This window comes from Geotrypetes seraphini, chromosome 13 (genome assembly GCF_902459505.1).
Source record: "Geotrypetes seraphini chromosome 13, aGeoSer1.1, whole genome shotgun sequence".
Taxonomy (NCBI): domain Eukaryota; kingdom Metazoa; phylum Chordata; class Amphibia; order Gymnophiona; family Dermophiidae; genus Geotrypetes; species Geotrypetes seraphini.
Window position 1 is genome coordinate 70,333,604 of NC_047096.1, and position 18,988 is coordinate 70,352,591.

General features: G+C 44.9%; 1 protein-coding gene and 1 long non-coding RNA gene across 4 annotated transcripts in view; one reads left to right on the plus strand and one right to left on the minus strand.

Moving 5' to 3' along the window:
* Nucleotides 1–8,073, minus strand: part of TLK2 (tousled like kinase 2) — a 148,469-nt gene extending 140,396 nt beyond the window's left edge. The window contains exons 1-2 of one of the 3 annotated variants that reach the window (XM_033919041.1): nt 7,948–8,073; nt 2,377–2,459 (exon numbers count right to left, since the gene is read on the minus strand). In XM_033919041.1, coding sequence (XP_033774932.1) covers nt 2,377–2,457 — 81 coding nt within the window. In that variant the 5' untranslated portion in view covers nt 2,458–2,459; nt 7,948–8,073. The other 2 variants (XM_033919040.1, XM_033919042.1) reach the window with 2 other exon arrangements.
* Nucleotides 8,074–13,543: 5,470 nt separating this feature from the next.
* On the plus strand, nt 13,544–18,441 carry LOC117347734. The gene is made up of 2 exons (XR_004536826.1): nt 13,544–13,611; nt 17,129–18,441. It is a non-coding gene; the product is annotated as an uncharacterized LOC117347734 (long non-coding RNA).
* Nucleotides 18,442–18,988: the final 547 nt, after the last annotated feature.

Here is an 18,988-nt window from a genome sequence, read left to right on the forward strand (position 1 = left end):
TATTTTCCAAATCCTTAGAAAACTGACACAAAAAGCCGTCCTCAAACACAACTCCATTAAGCTTTCCAGATCAAAAACTGCAGGTGCATTTAATGGATTTTCTCTGTGAAAAAGGTAAACCATATTTTCTATCAAGCAGTGGCTACTGTCATTCTCCTGGATTCTATATATGATCCTCAGCTTTGAGCATGCTTCTGTGATACACGTGCAAATAAATTGGATAATGAGCTCTGAACCATCAATCCTGCGCTAACAACCAAGCATTGATATTAAACAGCACTTGTTAAAATTTGCGCACGCATCTGGATATGCGCTATCAGGCATGGCGCCTAACTCCAATAGCACATATCTCAAAAAGGGGGCAAGGTCACGAGCATATCATGGGCATTTCAAAAAGTTGTGCACGGAATTAAAGAATACTGTCTAACTTGGGCATCGACATTTACATCAGGTTTTAGCAGGTGCGAGTCTGGTGCCACATTAAACACTATTCTATACAAAAGTGTGCGCCCTTTATACTGTAGAACAGCACTTAGCATTGAATTTTTTGGCATCATTTACTGAATTCCCTCCTTTGTGCTTTTCTATCTATCTATCTGAGAAGTAAGAGCCAACAGACCACCTTGTCTGATTTCACTAATTAAAACAGGGAACGATTCCCACTGGCTCTTCATGAATATTTCCAAAGCATTAACAATTTAATCTGCCAGTGATTTTTTTCTGTCTAGGCAGGACAGGACTGGACAGTGCTGGAAACTGCACACACACAAGGACATCAAATGAAAAAAGTTACACAAAATCTTCTCCCATCGGTTCTCTCTTCTGTGTGAAAGGAAAACATCTCTTCAAAGCTGGTATAACACTGAGTGTTATCTGCAAAATTAATTAAAGTGCAACTTGCCTGTGGATAAGGTTGGTCTAAGGAATGTAAGGGCTAGATTCACTAACCTTGACTTCTGTGGCAATCCGTGGCCGATTCCAGCAGGCCCGATCAATTCACCACATCCAAAAATTCTAATGAGAGAGATTGGAGGAACGCCCCCCCCTCTGCCCGCACAGATCGCTAGTGTGCGATCCTGACGCATGCGCAGACCATCTGCTTTCCCTGCAGATGGTCTGCACATGCGTTTTGTGTCTGGGTATTTTTTTTTTTTTGCTGTTTTGTTTTTTTCTCGGGCTCCGACTCTCCTGCTCTCAAGCTGACCCTTGAAAACCTGCCTCCCTTCTCAAACACAGCACCAGCAGAGCTGACTTTTATTTTACTTTTAAAGCCCCGTGAGCCTGTAGTTTTAACCCGCTGTAAACCCACGGGTTAAAACCACGGGCTCACAGTGCGGCAGGCAAGAGAGATTCAGGTGGCAATTGGGGGGAGAGCAGGGCAGCATGCAGGAGAGAATCAGGAGAGAGCAGTGCAGCAGGCAGGAGAGATTCAGGCGGCGATTGGGGAGAAAGCAGGGCGGCAGGCAGGAGAGATTCGGGGCAGCAGAGAGCAGGAAGGCAAGGGAGTCGGAAAGGACGTTTGCGACTGGTCCCCAGCAGTCACTTCTTGGGTTGATCGGTCAGCCCAGTTGGATCGTGAAATTTGTTTTGTGAATCGGGTCCCTACCTACTTTGCATGCCGTTCCCCTGCCTACTTTGCATGCGCGGATCAGAAGCGGATCACACGAGAGGTTAGTGAATTGGGCCAAAGGGAAATTGGATCGCAAAGGGGTCACAAACCGATTGGTACACGATCGGTTTGCTTAGTGAATCTAACCCTTAGTGTCTGTGGATCTAAACTCAGGTTCCTAAAATTGCACACCTAACACCAATCTGGTAACTCCTAAGGCAAGATAAGCACCAGTTCATGGGGGAATCTCTTCAGAATGGTGGCCCACAGTATAAAAACAAGAAATGCAGGTCATGGGGGGGGGGGGGGGTTGGATTTTAGCTCCTGCTATTATAAATAAAATCGAGTAAATTGCTGTGCTAAGCAAGAACACTGTATCTGCAGTAAATCACATTTCAAGGAAAGTGAACTTTTCTAACATTCCACTGCCAACCTGACAATATATTTTGTTTCCAAAGGTTGTTTTTGGTGTGTGGGTTTTGTTTTATAAAAACTTTGGAAACAAAATATCCTGTCAGGCTGGCAAATGAATGTTAAGAAAAGTTCACATTTGGCCAAGCCAGAAAGTACTTTCTGGCTATTGAAACGATTGAGTAAGCAGATAGTCCAAAAGCAACATTCTCATCTACTGCTTCAGGATGCTATAAACTTCCAGTCCTTTATTAATAAGTGAGCACTTAACACAGTTGTGTTATTTAGTACGCAAGCAGGTGTGCACAGCTGACCTACACGAGACAGCGTCTGCTGTCATAGGTATTTGGACTCACCTTGGCAACACCTACTCCAGTGAACCTGGCCTCTAACAGCTCCTGCCGTCGTGGGTCCAGGCTATGCAACTCTTCCATCATTTCTGAAAAATAAATACAATCAAAATCAGTAACTCAAGGGACAGATGGTCATCAAAAACACAGTTCAGAGCAATGTAAACACTGCTGCTAAGAGCAGTTGCAGCAGAACCCTCTTCCTACACAGGAACCAGAACCAGAACCCTCTCCCTGTACGCTCTAAAAACCATATTTGCCCTGGCTTTCTGCAGATTTAATTACCAATTTTGGAAGGTAATAACAGTCCACCTTCTTGTGAAGGTCAAATAGGCACTTATTTCAAGCCTGTGTGTCTTTACTAAATACTAGGAGCAAAGTAGCAGAAATCGTGCCTAGATTAGAACTGTGGACATTTACATAATTAGCATAGATACTTAATGTAAAGTACACATACACACTACAACACACTCATATATAAAATCACAATGTCACTTGCATTTCACACAAATGGCTTCTTTTCACACTCTACGTTTATACACCCAAAACCCCTGGGATAATTTTAAATAAGCCCTATATATGCAAACAATCCTTTATAAAACTAGCCTCCTAATGTCTGCACTTGGTACCCCACGATAAATTCTCCCTGTAAGTGCAACTGGAATGCATTTCTAATGGGACATGAAGAGAGCAATTTTCTGCACATGTCCTGTGGATGAGCACTTTTTTAAGCAAGTAAATTGTGCTTTAAAATCTTTCCAAGTGTTTGAGGTTAAAGGTATGCACATAGTACAACATACATACATACATACAACATGCCTAGTGATTAGCGCAGTGAACTGGGAACCTGAGTTCGAGTCCCAGTGCATGGAAAACTGCTTTGATTGTAGCAATAGAAAGGAAGTAAACCCTAACCCTTTCCCTTTCCCAATGCAAAAAACATGCATGCTGTTTATGGTTGACAGAAGAGATTTCACTGGAACCTCAAGAATGGCTCTAGCTACGTAAACAACTATTTCCCCTATTTCTGATAAGCTTTACACCAGTATAATTTCAATTGATTGCATTTATAAATCCAAATCAGTTTTTTTTCTAGAACACAATTATGCATACTGTGAAGAACTTGTCTATAAAATGCACTAAGAAGAAAAGGACAAAAGGAAAAAAAAAGCCCAACAGAATATGAATAAAATATGAAACAAACAAGGGTACATGTAATCCCATCTCCTTCATATGACCAGCAAATATAGATGTGGAGATCTTTTTAACAGCATTTGTTTTTGGAGCTAGAAGGGCTGAGCCACATCACCCTCCAACCCAGAGAAAACAACAGTCTCAACACTGTCCAAGACCACTGCCACATGAATGAATTTAGCAAGGGAACTAGATTGGTCTCTCAGTCTCTTCAAGTAAATCATTTTTTTTAATTTTTGGTTTTAATGCTTTGTGTTTCCATCCTTTCCAATAAGCAAATCTGGATATTTTTCCATCACGTTCTACTAAGCTCTGAGAGAAAGTTCAGTTTACAAGAACATTAAAACCTGGGCTCCTTTCCCTGTTTCACACAGTCAAAGCTGCAAGGATCTAAAATCAACTCCACCTATGAATGAGAGAGTCATCTATTCTGGTATCTGCTCTGAAAATATGTTACAGATTATTCCTGTTATCAAAATAGCAGCTGATCATTTTAGCTCATAAACACAGAGTGTTAGCCAGGATACCAAATTTCAAAAAGATCCCAGCTAAAACTATAGAAATAAAGCCAACTCTGAGCCTACCAAAGAAAAAGGCCCTGGGCTATTTCTCAGCTTTCTCTCCATCATACCCTTCCGATTGCTATAGCCCCAGCTGCTAGATAAGGGATTGCAGCCATAGATTTGCTTGGGCCTGAACTAGACCAAGCATATTTAGTATGCAAGGCCCAAGACAGAAACAGAAATCTAATCTAATCCTTCATTTTATATACCACATCATCCCTGCAGAAGAGGGTTCGATGTGATTTACATTATGACTTTGCACAGTATATTAATTTTTTTTTAAAAAAGATCTGTCTAGTGCCACCATCGTTCTCCTGGGAGGGCAGCAATTATAAAATAAAATAGATGTGCATGAAGTCCCTCCAGTTCCAAGATAAGAGGGAGTGGGGAGAAGATTGACAATTATCATTACCAATTGATGACCCTCTAGTGCACAAGGAAGTTCTAGCCCCAAGAAGCTGGTACGATGGTGATATGATCTCTGCCACAGCTTCCCTGCTGAGGGCCAGCATGACTCTCCTGCTCTTTCAAAACACACAAATAAAATGTGCAATAATCATGTCTGTAACCCTCAGAGCTGATCCACCAGTGGGATTTCTTAACTCATCAGGTTAGGTTCTCCTATTAATGTTTACCATCTTCCAAATGCAGTTAGCTCCAGTATCTCTAAAAATGCACACAAAAACTCTCCTTCTATTGTCTCCATTTTAGTGTCACCAAAACTATCACTTATAGAGATTCCATCAAGAAATTTTAATTAATCATTGACTAAAGTCATATGGTTGCTTTGTTTGCAAACCTGGACACATAGAAACAAGTGATCAACAAGCTTTGGCAAGACCCAATATAAACTCTCAAAGTCTAGTTAAAAACAGTTTGCTCTCAGAAAGGAAAGAACAGATATATTAATTTAAGCTAATGTAACAGAAGGTCCATGATACAGTATGTGAAATCATGCACAGGGAAAATCAAAGACTCGAAACGGTGACAGGTCAAAAACGCGCAAGACCACTCGAAACAAACAACTTAGTGTGACTGGAGAACACTTGAGTCAGTGCTCATCATTCAATAACAAAACCACAACAAAATCCAATAAGCAACATTAAAAAACTGGTAAAATCTCTACTAGCTCTAAACATTACTTTAGAAGAAACATCTTAATATGAAAGGGGAATACTGCCCCTTCAGTTGTTAGCATATAATCATAAAGCATAGCCTATCATGATCATGCTTGTTCCATAGGCTTTGGGGAACACTGCAGCCTCAACGAGAGGTTTACTTCAAAGACTTTTACATCAAGACCATTGTCTTCCATCTACTGCACACAAATCAATCTAATGAAATATCACCTGGCCAAAAATAACCAACAGTCATACTTAACGGAATCAAAAAGCCAGGATTCATGTTCTATTGAGGCTCCTTGTGACTTTGGGCATTTAATTGGCCATTGCCTTGGGTACAAATTTAGTTTTAAGGCCTTCCAAGAACAGGGAAATATATACCTGAGTCTAACTTGCTTTGAGTTACTACTGAAAAAGTTGCAAGCTAAAGCCATATCACTTAAAATGACCAAGGAAAATACTAGAACATCTGAAACTGACAGCAAAGAAAGTGCACACCAGAATCATCAAGACTGCACATTCTCCTTAGCTATCAATCTTCCTTTTGGGACTTATCACACTAAGAAATCCTGCCTGTATCAATGCAATCACAAATGTTGTTGCAGCACTCATTTAATGTTCTGTAGTTTATGAAACTATGACAACTTTGAAAGAGACTATATATATATTAAAGAGAAATAGTATGTGAACTTTTGAGACCACATAGGTAATCATGTAAAAGGAACTGGTTGGTCACAAAAAGCTCATGCATTATAACATCTTTATTTAAAAAAAAAACTTTTAAAAGTTATCACAGATTCCACAGCTAGATGGCCCAAATTAGAAAGTCTTCTCTATAATGTGGAAAAGATCAGAAAAAGTTTGGCTAGAAGGTGGGAAACAACAGTGATCATAAGCCTGTAAGTGTCCTTTAAGTTAAGGGCCAATATTTAATATGCTTTAAACATATAAATCCATGCATAACATTTATCATGTGGTAAAATTAATCCCTCCCCTACAGTGATGTGATGCCAGAAATTAACTGATGTTTTAGCACGGTTTCTTGTGTTAAGATGAGTTTGAAACTTTCACAACTTCTTTGTGTATCTAAATCTGAGCAAGAAACCATGTAGTCTGGAAAAAGCTCACGCCACACATCTTTTGCTGACAATACACTCTGCAGAATCTGGCCATTTTTTTCAACGATTAGAACTTCCACAATTAAACTCGTTCAGGTTGGCAAAAGAAAAGCAAAAAACTTAAGTCACTAGGTAACGTCAGTAGTGATTGCCAAGGGAAGCTACCACTACTGGACCTCGGGTCTATTTGTACATTGATACTAGTCTCCCCCCCCCATCGAATGCATGAGCTTTCCACGCCTTCTGTCATCTCATAGTCCCCTGACAGCTTTTAACGTCCTAACTAGGCTAGCATAAAAAAACCTCACCCCTTCCTCAACATTTTATATCTCTCCAACGCCCTGATGCACCACCTTTGGTCACAAAAAGCTCATGCATTATAACATCTTTATTAAAAAAAAACTTTTAAAAGTTATCACAGATTCCACAGCTAGATGGCCCAAATTAGAAAGTCTTCTCTATAATGTGGAAAAGATCAGAAAAAGTTTGGCTAGAAGGTGGGAAACAACAGTGATCATAAGCCTGTAAGTGTCCTTTAAGTTAAGGGCCAATATTTAATATGCTTTAAACATATAAATCCATGCATAACATTTATCATGTGGTAAAATTAATCCCTCCCCTACAGTGATGTGATGCCAGAAATTAACTGATGTTTTAGCACGGTTTCTTGTGTTAAGATGAGTTTGAAACTTTCACAACTTCTTTGTGTATCTAAATCTGAGCAAGAAACCATGTAGTCTGGAAAAAGCTCACGCCACACATCTTTTGCTGACAATACACTCTGCAGAATCTGGCCATTTTTTTCAACGATTAGAACTTCCACAATTAAACTCGTTCAGGTTGGCAAAAGAAAAGCAAAAAACTTAAGTCACTAGGTAACGTCAGTAGCGATTGCCAAGGGAAGCTACCACTACTGGACCTCGGATCTATTTGTACATAGATACTAATCTCCCCCCATCTAATGCATGAGCTTCACACGCCTTCTGTCATCTCATAGTCCCCTGACAGCTTTTAACGCCCTAACTAGGCTAGCATAAAAAAACCTCACCCCTTCCTCAACATTTTATATCTCTCCAACGCCCTGATGCACCACCTTTTACCCCCCTAAACAGAAGCTACAGCCTCGAATTCCCCCTTCTACACTCTACACATAACCCCGGGCCTAACTCCTGCCAGGTGACCCCCCTTTCCCCCATCTTCAGTCCCGTACAGCTCCCCAGCAGATTCATAAACGAGTGCAATCTGGCAAGAACCTGCGGGCCGTGCTGGGTCGGCCCCTGGCTCCATCCTGTCTCTGACAGCGACCAGTCTATTCTCACTGTGATATCAAGCCACACACATTTGACTCACACACCGAGCGCCCCTCATACGCATTTGGGGGACCTAGGACCCAGAGCTCACCCCCCCCCACCCCCATCCCCAGGTCTGGCATCTCTCTCCCCCGGTCCAGCATGCCTTCCCTCTCCTCCCCATCCACGATCCGACATCACATCCCCCCCCCCATCCCATCCGCTCCCCTACCCCGCCCGCGGTCCGGCATCTCGCCCTCATTCTCAGACTCCCCGCCCCCCGCATCCTAACTTGTCTTTGAGGTCGCCGACAGCGGCCCCGGAGCTTTCCTCCTCCGGCGTCCCGCCCCCTCTGACGCAACTTCTTTCCCTCTGCCGCGTCCCGCCTCTTCTGACGCGACTTCCTGTTTCCGGTAGGGCGGGCCGCGGCAGAGGGCGAGGAGTTACGTCAGAGGGGGGGGGCGGGGTGCCGGAGAAGAATCGCTCTGGAGCGGGCGCAGGACATTGGTGTGAATTGCAGCCGCTGCCGGCGACCCCCCCAAAGCCAAGTTTGAAGGTGGGATGGGGTGGAGGCGGGAGAGATGCAAGGTCGGGTTGGGCTTGGGAGAGAAGGGGAGATACCAGACTGGTGGAATTGGGCTGGGCCTGACAGGAGAGTGAAAGAAAAGCCTACTGCATGGAGGAGGTGGGGGAGACAGTTGACGAGAGTTTGCTTCTCATCGTACTTGGAGGTGTTGACGTCCCCGTGTCGTGATTGTCAGAGTGCTTCCTGGCAGAAGGGTGGAAAAAAGCAGAGAGCTCCCGTATTATCCCAGGACAAGCAGGCAGCCTATTCTCTACATGTGGGTGACGTCATCCACGGAGCCCCGTCGCGGACAGCGTTTCAAGCAAACTTGATTGAAGATCTCAAAGTTTGCTAGTGCTGTACCACGCATGCGTGTTCCTTCCCGCTCCACTAGAGGACGCGTCCTCTCCTCGTGGTCTTCAGTTCTTAGTTTTTCGCGGAGCCAGAAAGCCCTGTCTCTTTTCTCTGCGTTTTTTCTACGTGCCTTTCTTGCACTGCGGCTTCTTATTTTTACTTAGTTTTCAGGAGTCGCTGTGCTCTTCTTTGTTGTTTTTTCCAGTTTCATGTTTTTGGCGAATCGGGGGCTCCTGGTTTGCCTTGACCGCCTGTCCTCGTGTGGCTGTGGCCTTCTTTTTTTGACTTATGTCCCGGCCCTTGACTGGGTTTAAAAAGTGCACTCAGTGCGGTCGGGTGATTTCGATCACTGACCTGTAAGGGGTTCGAGAAGGTTCAGCTTTCCCACCAGTCTTTGGTGGTGGAGTCTTCCCTCAAGAAGTCTCATCCTTCTAAGGTCTATGCGGCTGTCCCGCCCGGCTGGGAGGGAAGGACTATGGATAAGTTTGGTAGGTGCCTGTACCAAAATTCTATGATGGCTAACAGGGTCCTTAATTAAAACTTTACTTTCACGTCCTATCTTAAGCAATGCATTAAATCTCTGCCGTCTTTTCAGGATGACTTGCCGGTCCACTGCTGTGAAGATTTCTGCCGGCTTCTGGATACCCTTTCGCAGCTTCGGCTTTACATGTTCCAGGCTTCCTATGATACTTTTGAACTTTCTTCTAGGGTCTCTGCCTTCGCTGTGGCCATGCATCGCTTGGCATGGCTGCGTATAGTTGATATGGACCCGAATCTGCAGAACCGGTTGGCGAATCTCCCATGCTTGGGCAATGAACTCTTTGATTACTCCAACGAGGCAGCCACCAAGCGCCTCTCAGAGCACGAGTGCTCCTTTGCTTCCCTAGTCTGGGCCAAGGCGAAGCCTGCTCCTCCAAAATCGTATAGATTGCCTCCTTGGCGCTACCCGCAGAAATCGACGCCGGCGTTTTCTAGACCTCCAAGGCGTCCATAGCAGAAGAGGTCCCCGCCGAAGCTGCAGACCCCGGCTGCGGCCAAGCCGGCACCCTCCTTTTGACTGGCTGGGCGGGAGGGGGCTAGCCTCCGCCCTTGAGCCTGCTCCTTTGCCGATCGGGGGCCGTCTCAGCGCTTTCTCTCACCGCTGGGCTCTGATCACTGCGGACATTTGGGTCCTCTGTCATCAGGGAGGGGTATTCATTCCATTTCCGGTCCTCACCTCTGGAGCGGCCCCCCTTTGAGTATCCTTTGAGCGGCACGCAGCTTTTCCTGCTTCTCCGGGAGGCTCAGGCCCTCCTTCGCCTGCAGGCGGTGGAGGAGGTCCCTTGTTGTCAGCGGGGCTCTGGGTTTTACTCCCGGTACTTTCTGGTTCCCAAAAAGACCGGGAACCTTTGCCCCATTTTGGATCTCCCGGGGCTGAACAAGTTCCTGGTCAAGGAGAAGTTCCGCATGCTCTCTCTTCCCACTTTATATCCCTTGATGGAAGAGGGGGACTGGTTGTGTTCGCTAGACCTGAAGGAGGCTTACACTCATGTGCCGATCCACCCGGCCTTTCGACGCTTCCTTCGCTTTCGGGTGGGGTACCTTCATCTGCAATATTGGGTCCTCCCGTTCAGGCTTGCTTCGTCCCCATGGGTCTTCACGAAATGCCTCGTGGTGGTGGCGGCATCTCTGAGGTCTCGGGGTCTCCAGGTGTTCCCGTACCTCGACGACTGGCTAATCAAGGCACCATCGAGGGACGGGGTTATCTCAGCAACCCGTCAGACTATTCTCTTCAGCATCTGGGGTTCGAGGTCAACTTCCCAAAGTCCCAGTTGTGCCCCTCTCAGTCCCTGCAGTTTATTGGAGCCATGCTGGACACTGTTCGCCTCCGGTTGTTTCTGCCTCAGTCTCGGCAAGCCGCCTTCGTTCAGCTCAGTCAACAGATCTCCCTGAGGGCTTCGGTCTCGGCCAGGCAGATGATGATCCTCTTGGGGCACATGGTCTTCACCGTTCATGTGACGCCCTTTGCCAGACTGCACCTCTGGGTGCCTCAGTGGACTCTGGTGTCCCAGTGGAGGCCGGATCCGGGATCCCATATCTCAGCACATTGCGGTGACTCCCTCCTTGAGACGCTTGCTCCGTTGGTGGACCGACTCTTCCAGTCTTTCAAGAGGTTTACTTTTTCTCGTGCCTCCGCCTCGGAAAGTCCTAACGATGGACTCCTCGGCGTACGCCTGGGGGGCTCATCTCGACGGCCTTCGGACTCGGTCCTTGGTCGGATGCGGACCATCGCTGCAACATCAACCTACTGGAGCTCCGAGCCATTTACAGGACGATGATAGCTTTTCGTCACTTGCTGCAGGATCAAATGGTCCTAGTGCGTACAGACAACCAGGCGGCGATGTATTATGTGAACAAGCAAGAGGGTACGGGTTCCCTGTCGCTCTGCAAGGAAGCTCTTCGGCTTTGGGAGTGGGCGATACGCCACAACATCTTCCTTCGCGCGGTCTACATCCAGGGTAAGCAAAACTGCCTGGCAGACAGGTTAAGTCGCCTCCTTCAGCCGCACGAGTGGTCGCTCCATTCCTTGACTCTGCGTCAAGTGTTTGCTCGATGGGGGACTCCACAGATAGATCTGTTCGCTTCACCCCTCAATCACAAGTTGCCTCGCTTTTGTTCAAGGATCTACTCCCCGGATCGTCTCGAGGCGGATGCTTTCCTTCTGGATTGGACGTTCCCTCCCTTTCCTCTGATTCTGAAAACTCTCGTGCACCTCCGATCGACGCACGCTGCTATGATTTTAATAGCACCTCGGTGGCCCAGGCAGCCATGGTTCTCCCTTCTTCTACAACTCAGTGTCCGGAAACCTCTTCTGCTGCCTGTATTTCTGTCTCTGCTGTCTCAGAGTCGGGGTTCGCTGCTGCACCCCAATCTGCAGTCTCTGCACTTGACAGCTTGGTTCCTTTCCACCTGACTTCCTCCCAGGGGATTTCTCAGTCGGTGTGCGATATTCTAGAAGCTTCTAGGAAGGCTTCCACTAGGCCTGCCTTTTTTTTTTTTTTTTGCAAGCATGCTTTTACTTGCTTCGGGCTTTCCTGTTGCCGGGTCCTGCATAATTTCTGTTTCTGTGAAGGCAGGACCCGGCAGCGAGGAAGTTGTAAGCTTCCCTCCGGGGCTCTGTGTGCATGCCGGCTTCCCTTCTCTTCCCTCCCCCCCACGGGACGCAACTTCCGGTTTCGGAGAGAAGGGAAGCCAGCACGCACACAGAGCCCCGGAGGGAAGCTTACAACTTACTGCTTTTACTTGCTTAGGGCCTTCCTCGCTGCTGGGTTCTGCCTTCACGGAAACAGAAAGTAGGCAGGACCCGGCAAAGAGGAAGGCCCGAAGCAAGTAAAAGCAGCAAGTTGTAAGCTTCCCTCCATCGCTGATCTATGAAAGATAGGTCAGCGATGGAGGGAAGCTTACAACTTGCCTAGCGACTACCGGGTTTGTGAGCTGGGAAGGATGGGAAGAGAAATGCTGTTGTTGCACCGAATAGGGGAGGGGAGGGGGAAGAAAAATATTCTGCTGCTGCACCCATTTTGAGGGGAAGGGAAGAGAAATGTTGCTGCTGCAGCCTATTTTTTTTTGGGGGGGGAAGAGAAAATCTGGTGCACCCAATTTTGGGGGGGAGAGAAAAGCTGCTGCTGCACCCAATTGGGGAGGGGAAGAAAAGTGCAGCAGCAGCACCCAATTGAGGAGGGGGAGGGGAAGAGAAGTGCTGCAGCAGCACCCAGTTGGGGAGGGGGATGAGAAGTGCTGCTGCAGCAGCACCTAATTGGGGAGAGAGAGGGGAGAAGGAAGACTAGGGAAGGGAGAGGAGAGGCAAGAAATGGCAAGACCATGGGAGGGAGGGAAAGGAAAGGAGCTACCAGACCATGGGGGGGGGAGAGATGTCAGCGCATATGGGGGAGGAGGGAGATGCTAGGGCATGGGGAAGAGAAGGGAAGGAGATAGAGATGCCAGACCATGGGGTGGAGTGGGAAGGAAGGAAGGAAAGGAGAAGAGAGAGATGCCAGAGCATAGGGGAGGGGTGAAACTGAAATGAATCATGTACAAAGTAGAGAAAGGGCACAGGATATACAGTTTATTGAAGGGACATAGAAAGAGGGAAGATGCCATATAGAACAGAAAAAGGGCGGACACTGGATGGAAAGGGCAGAGAGGGTGGACAGAGAATGCAAGGGGCAGAGAGAGGGTGGACAGTAGATGGAAGGGAGAGAGAGGGCAGAGGCTGGGTGGAAGGGGCAAAGAGAGGACAGATGTTGCATGGAAGGAAGCGAGGATAAACGCTGAAGAGAAGATAATTAAAGCAGAAACGACAAAAGGTAGAAATCTTTTTTTTTTTTTGTTGCTTTACGTAGAATCAAGTAGTATTGTAACTGTATGAATTAAAGTTTATAAATAGGAAATTGAAATAAGGCAGTTTTTTTGGGACTAAATCCTTTTCCTCAGGTCAGGACAGGATACCATAACAGCAGGGGTGCCCAAATGGTCAATCGCGATCAACCAGTAGATCACAAAGGCAATGTAAGTCGATTGCTTTGCCTTTGCAATCTTTTTCTTCCTGCCTCCCCGAGCCAGGCCAGGCGCCAGACTCACTAGACTTCACCTCTGTGAGGTGGTTCTGGGCCAGCCAATCGTTGCCTGGCTGGCCTGGAACTTCCTCTCCGACGTTAGAATTGATGTCAGAGGTAAAGTCTTGTGAGTCCGGCGCTTGTACATGCCTGGCCTAGCTCAGGGAAGCAGCAGGGAGAAATCGGCGTGGTGGCTTAGGGGGAAGGGAAAGAATGGGGGAAGTGGATAAATTGGCGTGATGGCTTGGGGGGGACAGGGGGAGAGAGAAAGAAAGGCAGAAATAAAGAGGGGGCAGGGGGAGAGAGAAACAGGCAGTCAGGGGGGAGAGAGAAAGAAAGAGAGACAGAAAGAAAAGGGAAGTGGCAGAAAGAAAGAAATATTGGATTTACAGTCAGAAGAAGGAAGTGCAACCAGAGACTCATGAAATCACCAGACAAAAAGGTAGGAAAAATGATTTTATTTTCAATTTAGTGATCAAAATGTGTCCATTTTGAGAATTTATATCTGCTGTCTATATTATGCACTATGGCCCACTTATACTAAACCGCAATAGCGGTTTTTAGCGCAGTGAGCCTATGAGCATCGAGAGCAGTGCAGGGCATTCAACACATCTCCCTGTGCTAAAAACCGCTATTGTGGTTTAGTAAAAAGGGAGGGGGTATATTTGTTTATTTTTGTACAGTTGTTCCTGAGGTAACATTGCATAAAGTCATCTGCCTTGACCTCTTTGAAAACTAGCGTTATATAAATGATAATTAACATTTTCTCTGCGTACAGTATGCTTTGTGTTTTTTAAAATGTTATTGTTGGTAGATCATTTTGACTTGGTTATTTTAAAAGTAGCTCGCAATCCCAAAAAGTGTGGGCACTCCTGCTGTAGAGCCATTCTTGTATGACTGGATGAGCTATATTTATCTTTTTCTTTTAGTTGTTTAAATTCATGCAGAAATAAATGGCTAAATTGAACCTAATGACTTCATTAACGCCTTTCCCTTTTTTAAACATCTATACCAGGGGTCTCAAAGTCCCTCCTTGAGGGCTGCAATCCAGTCGGGTTTTCAGGATTTCCCCAATGAATATGCATGAGATCTATGTGCATGCACTGCTTTCAATGCATATTCATTGGGGAAATCCTGAAAACCCAACTGGATTGCGGCCCTCAAGGAGGGACTTTGAGATCCCTGCTCTATACCATTTGAAAGAGGGCAAATATCTAATTATTCCCTTCTAGCATTGGATGCTTCTTAAATTAAGTAAAAATATTCTGGCACAAGTGTCAAACCTTAAAAAAGGAAGTCATTGAGCATTGGAAAATAATAATAATTAACTAATAAAAATAGTACACATTTAGGGCTTCTTTTACTAAGTTGCGAAAATGGTTTTAGCATGTGCTTAGCACACACAGAATTACCACACGCGCTAGATGCTAATGCCAGCATTGAGCTGGCGTTAGTTTTCTCGTGTAGCGCAGGAGTTTGCGCGTGCTAAAAATGTTAGCGCACCTTAGTAAAAGAGGGGGTTAATTTTCCCCACCACCAAATTTTCCCATCGCACCCCACCCGGCTACTTTTTCATGCCACCCGGCTGGAAAAAATGTCTGGGGAGAACACTGCATTAGTGATTTTTATTCTGCCATTACCTTGCGGTTCAAGGCGGATTACAGAAGAGGATTTCTGGAATGTCCCAGAGGTGTAACAGAGTAGAGCGGGTTGCTTCAGAGGATTGAAATGTTTCATACGGTGTTAGTCTTCATGGATTTCTTGAATAGCAGGGTTTTTATTTCTTTTCTGAAAGTTTTGTAGTCGGGTCGCGATTAGTAGATTGGGTCTTTTAAGATTGGGGTGACGACGATTTCGGAGAGGTCTTGTGGGAAAAGGCCATCTGTGAGCATGGTTTGTATCCATTGCTTGAGGAGAGTGCGGAATTTTAGGCTGGAGGTTTTTAATAGGTATGGAGGGCATTGGTTGAGGTCACAAGCTGCGTGGCTGTATTTTTATAGAGTTTGTTAAGGTCGGACCATTGTATTGTGGAGAAGCGGGACCAGGTTCTATCTGCTGCAGCTGATTCTGTGATTTCTGTGGGGGGCGTTGTGATTTCTTCTAGGTAGGTTGGAGTTCCTGCGAAGTTTGAGGAGGGGTAGAGAGTACCATTGGTAGGGGAAGGGAAGGGAGGGTTCGGGGAGGGAAGGTAGAGGGTATTAAATAGATTCAAACATGTAGTTTTATATAGATTAAGTGAGGTTTGATGGGGGATGAAGGAGAGTACCTTTGGATAGGGAAGGGAAGAGAGGGTTTGGGGAGGGAAGGTAGAGGGTATTAAATGATTTTAAAAATGTAGTCGTACATAGATTGAGTGGGGTTTGATGGAGGATGAAGGTATTTTCTAGATTTATATGGGATGTATTTTAGTCAATGACTCATTATTATACTAAGCACCTTGGTGTTGTATGTAATATTGACCGCATCAATGTGTTTATCATATTATTATATTTGATGCATCATTATTGTTATACAAGTTTAATGTTGTATTTGTTGTTGTTTGCATCAATAAAAATTGTTTGAACTTAATCGAGGACATGCTGGCTCTCTAAATAGAGCTGCCCTCCATGGAGCTTTAACAGTTTGCAGGAAGCCTCAATTCACTGCAGCTGGGTATAATCTATGCCAGATTTTGTATAGCCAGTTGGCATGGACAGAGCCGTGGTATTTTAAGTTTATAAATTTCTACCTTAGGTTTTGTTTTTTTTTTTAATTTAAAACTCGGGTCCTTTAACTAAGGCACGCTAGTGCGTGCTAAAAAATAGCATGTGTTAAATGCTAACACATGTTAATGCATCCATAGGATATAATGGACATGTTAGCATTTAGCACGTGCTAATTTTTAGCACATGCTAAGACGCACTAGCACGCCTTAGTAAAAGGACCCCTCAGTTTAAGGAATGAAAAGTTCTGAATAAGGAAGTTGTTTTTCGTATATCTATGCAGAGGTCGAAGGAGGCTGGTATCCAGGGAGTATTAGTCGGATTAGATGCGGCCAAGGCCTTCGACCAGGTGAACAGGGCTTACCTTTTTCGGGTTCTCTCTTATATGGGGTTTGAGTGTTGGTTCTTAGAGATGGTTCATTTGTTATATACAGACCCTACAGCTAGTATTTTAGTGAATGGTGCCCGTTCATCGGTCTTCCAGATAGCCCGGGGCACTAGACAAGGTAGTCCACCGTCTCCTCTTCTATTCCTTCTGTACTTAGACCCTTTCCTTCGCACGATTTTGCAGGATGATGAACTGCAGGGGTTGCCGGAGGGAGACTCGCAATTGCGGGTCTTGGCATATGCAGATGACCTTTTGTTGACCTTGGGGAATCCAGACATGTCCCTTCCTAGAGCGTTGGAATTGTTAGATGAGTTTAGTATGTATTCGGGCCTGGTACTCAATAAACAAAAATCTATGGTATTGCCTTTATCTCCTGCAGTTCAGACTCAGTGGCAGGGACCATTCCCTCTTACATGGGCTTCGGGAACTCTTACCTACTTGGGAATTATCTCCCCTGACCTCTCTGCACTTTATGCTTTAAATGTAGACCCTCTTGTCCGTTCCACACAACAAAAACTGGAGACCTGGAGGGTATATCCACTCTCTTTAATGGGAAAAATAGCATTGTATAATATGGTATTGGTGCCTCAGTGGCTCTATGTGTTTCAGATGTTACCAGTTTTATTATCTGCTAAACATGATAATCTCATTGGAAAGTGTTTACAAAAATATTTGTGGAATGGTAAGAGAGCACGCTTGTCTCTCATTCACCTGGCACGGCCTTGGGACCTTGGAGGCTTGGGATTGCGCAGCCTTCGCTTGTTATCCCAGGCGTGCCAGATGAGACATTTAAACGACTGGTTTTGGGGGACAAGTTACTTTTCAGCTTCTTGACAGGAATTTTTACTTTGTGCTCCCTTTCATATTAGTTACTTGCTTCACATACAGCACCTGCCTCAGAAGACTTCTTCAGCACGGGACATTTTCTTGCTGCCCCTGAGAAGCCTCTGGAAACTTGTGTCAGCAACTTCACATACCATCTCAGGTGACCCCTTGTTTACCATTGCAGGGTAATGGGGACTTTGCAGCTGGACTGGCCCCTGTATCCTTCATTGTATGGACTGCCACTGCTAACCAATATGTCTTTCAAATGGTACATTCTAATGGGTCTTTGAAATCATTTGATGACCTTAAAAGGGAACATGGCTGGATGGAGAAAGACTGGTTTTCGTATCTTCAGCTCTTTTCTTATGTTCATTCCCTACCGCGAGACGCTCTTACTGATCGGCGAATGGAAACCATATCTGAGGTCTTGAGTTTATCTGCACAGGAACCGATTCCTTTGAGATTCCATCATCGTCATCTTCAAGAATGCTTGGGTGAACTTCCATATGAGACCTATGCTGCAAAATGGTCTTTGGATCTTCCCTGTACAGTGACTGCACAAATGATTAAGAGAGGGATCCCTAAGATGGCTCATTTGATGCCTAATGTGCTACTGATCGAAATGAACTACAAATTTTTGCTTCGTCTACATAGGTCTCCTTCATATTTATTCCGGGCAAAGATGTGTGCCTCGGCACAATGCCTCAAATGTTCCTACTCTCCGTCTACTCTTGGACATCAGTTTTGGTCTTGTTCGAGGGTACAAACCTTTTGGCAGCAGATTCATCGACATATCCAGACTATGTGGAAATACAATTTTGTCCTCTGTCCTGTAATGTTGTTCACTTTGGACCATCTTCCGCTCCCCTCTCCAAAAGGGTTCAGGAGTTTTTTGGCTCGCTCAGTGTTGTTGGGGAAAAAGATGATTCTGTACTGTTGGATTTCCTCGGATTCCCCCACGCTCTCTCACTGGCAAACTTTGATGCTGCAGCAGGCCTCTATGGAACGTTTACAATTTTCTTCTTTGGACGAACTTTTAGTTTTTGCTGGGAACCCTTTTGGCTCACTTTAACACACAGAGCTCGTAGTCATTTGCTTAATGTTTGATTTTTATTTTGTAGTGTACTCTGGAATGGAGTGTTTCATGTTGTATTGGGATTTGGATGGGGTGGGGGAGGGTAGGAGCTTAGGTATGTGGTGAAGTTTGGGAGAATGTTGGTATTCATGTATTCTGTTGACTACCATGTACTCGTGCGTTTTGTGTGTTCTTTTTTCTTTTGCAAAATTAATAAACAGATTGCTTTAAAAAAAAAAAAAATAAGCAAAAAGAATTCTTTGGTTTTAAAGTTCAAATGTTTCCAGATTTAGCCTGGGATACACAGAGGCAAAGTAAAGAATTTATTTTATTAAGACCTGGTATTATAGCCGTGGGAGCTACTTTTTTTCTTCATTATTCTTGTAAATGTATAATTCATTATAAATCACAAAGATTTGTTTTCTTTGAACCCTCACAACTGACAACATTTCTGTCTCTGTCGAGGCTGGAGAATGCTCAATGAAGGATAAATGGCTGCCTTTAGCTCTGCTAACCTATAACTGTTTTTTCCTTTTAAATAATTTTCCTTAATTCCAAATAATTCAATAAAAATATTGAACTAGTAAAAATGGAGATCATTGTAACTTATCTTTATGTACAGGCTCTTAATTAGACATTCATCTCCCTTTCATTTTTGGACCATGTGACCTGGCTTGTTTTATACTGAAAGAAGACACTGAGCTTGATGGCCTTTTGGTTGGACACAGTATTGTTAATCTTGTAACACCACTTGCTGATTTAGAAATCCTTTTTTTTTTTTTTTTTACAATTTTATATTAAAATACCAGCATGAGAAAAGTTGAACCAA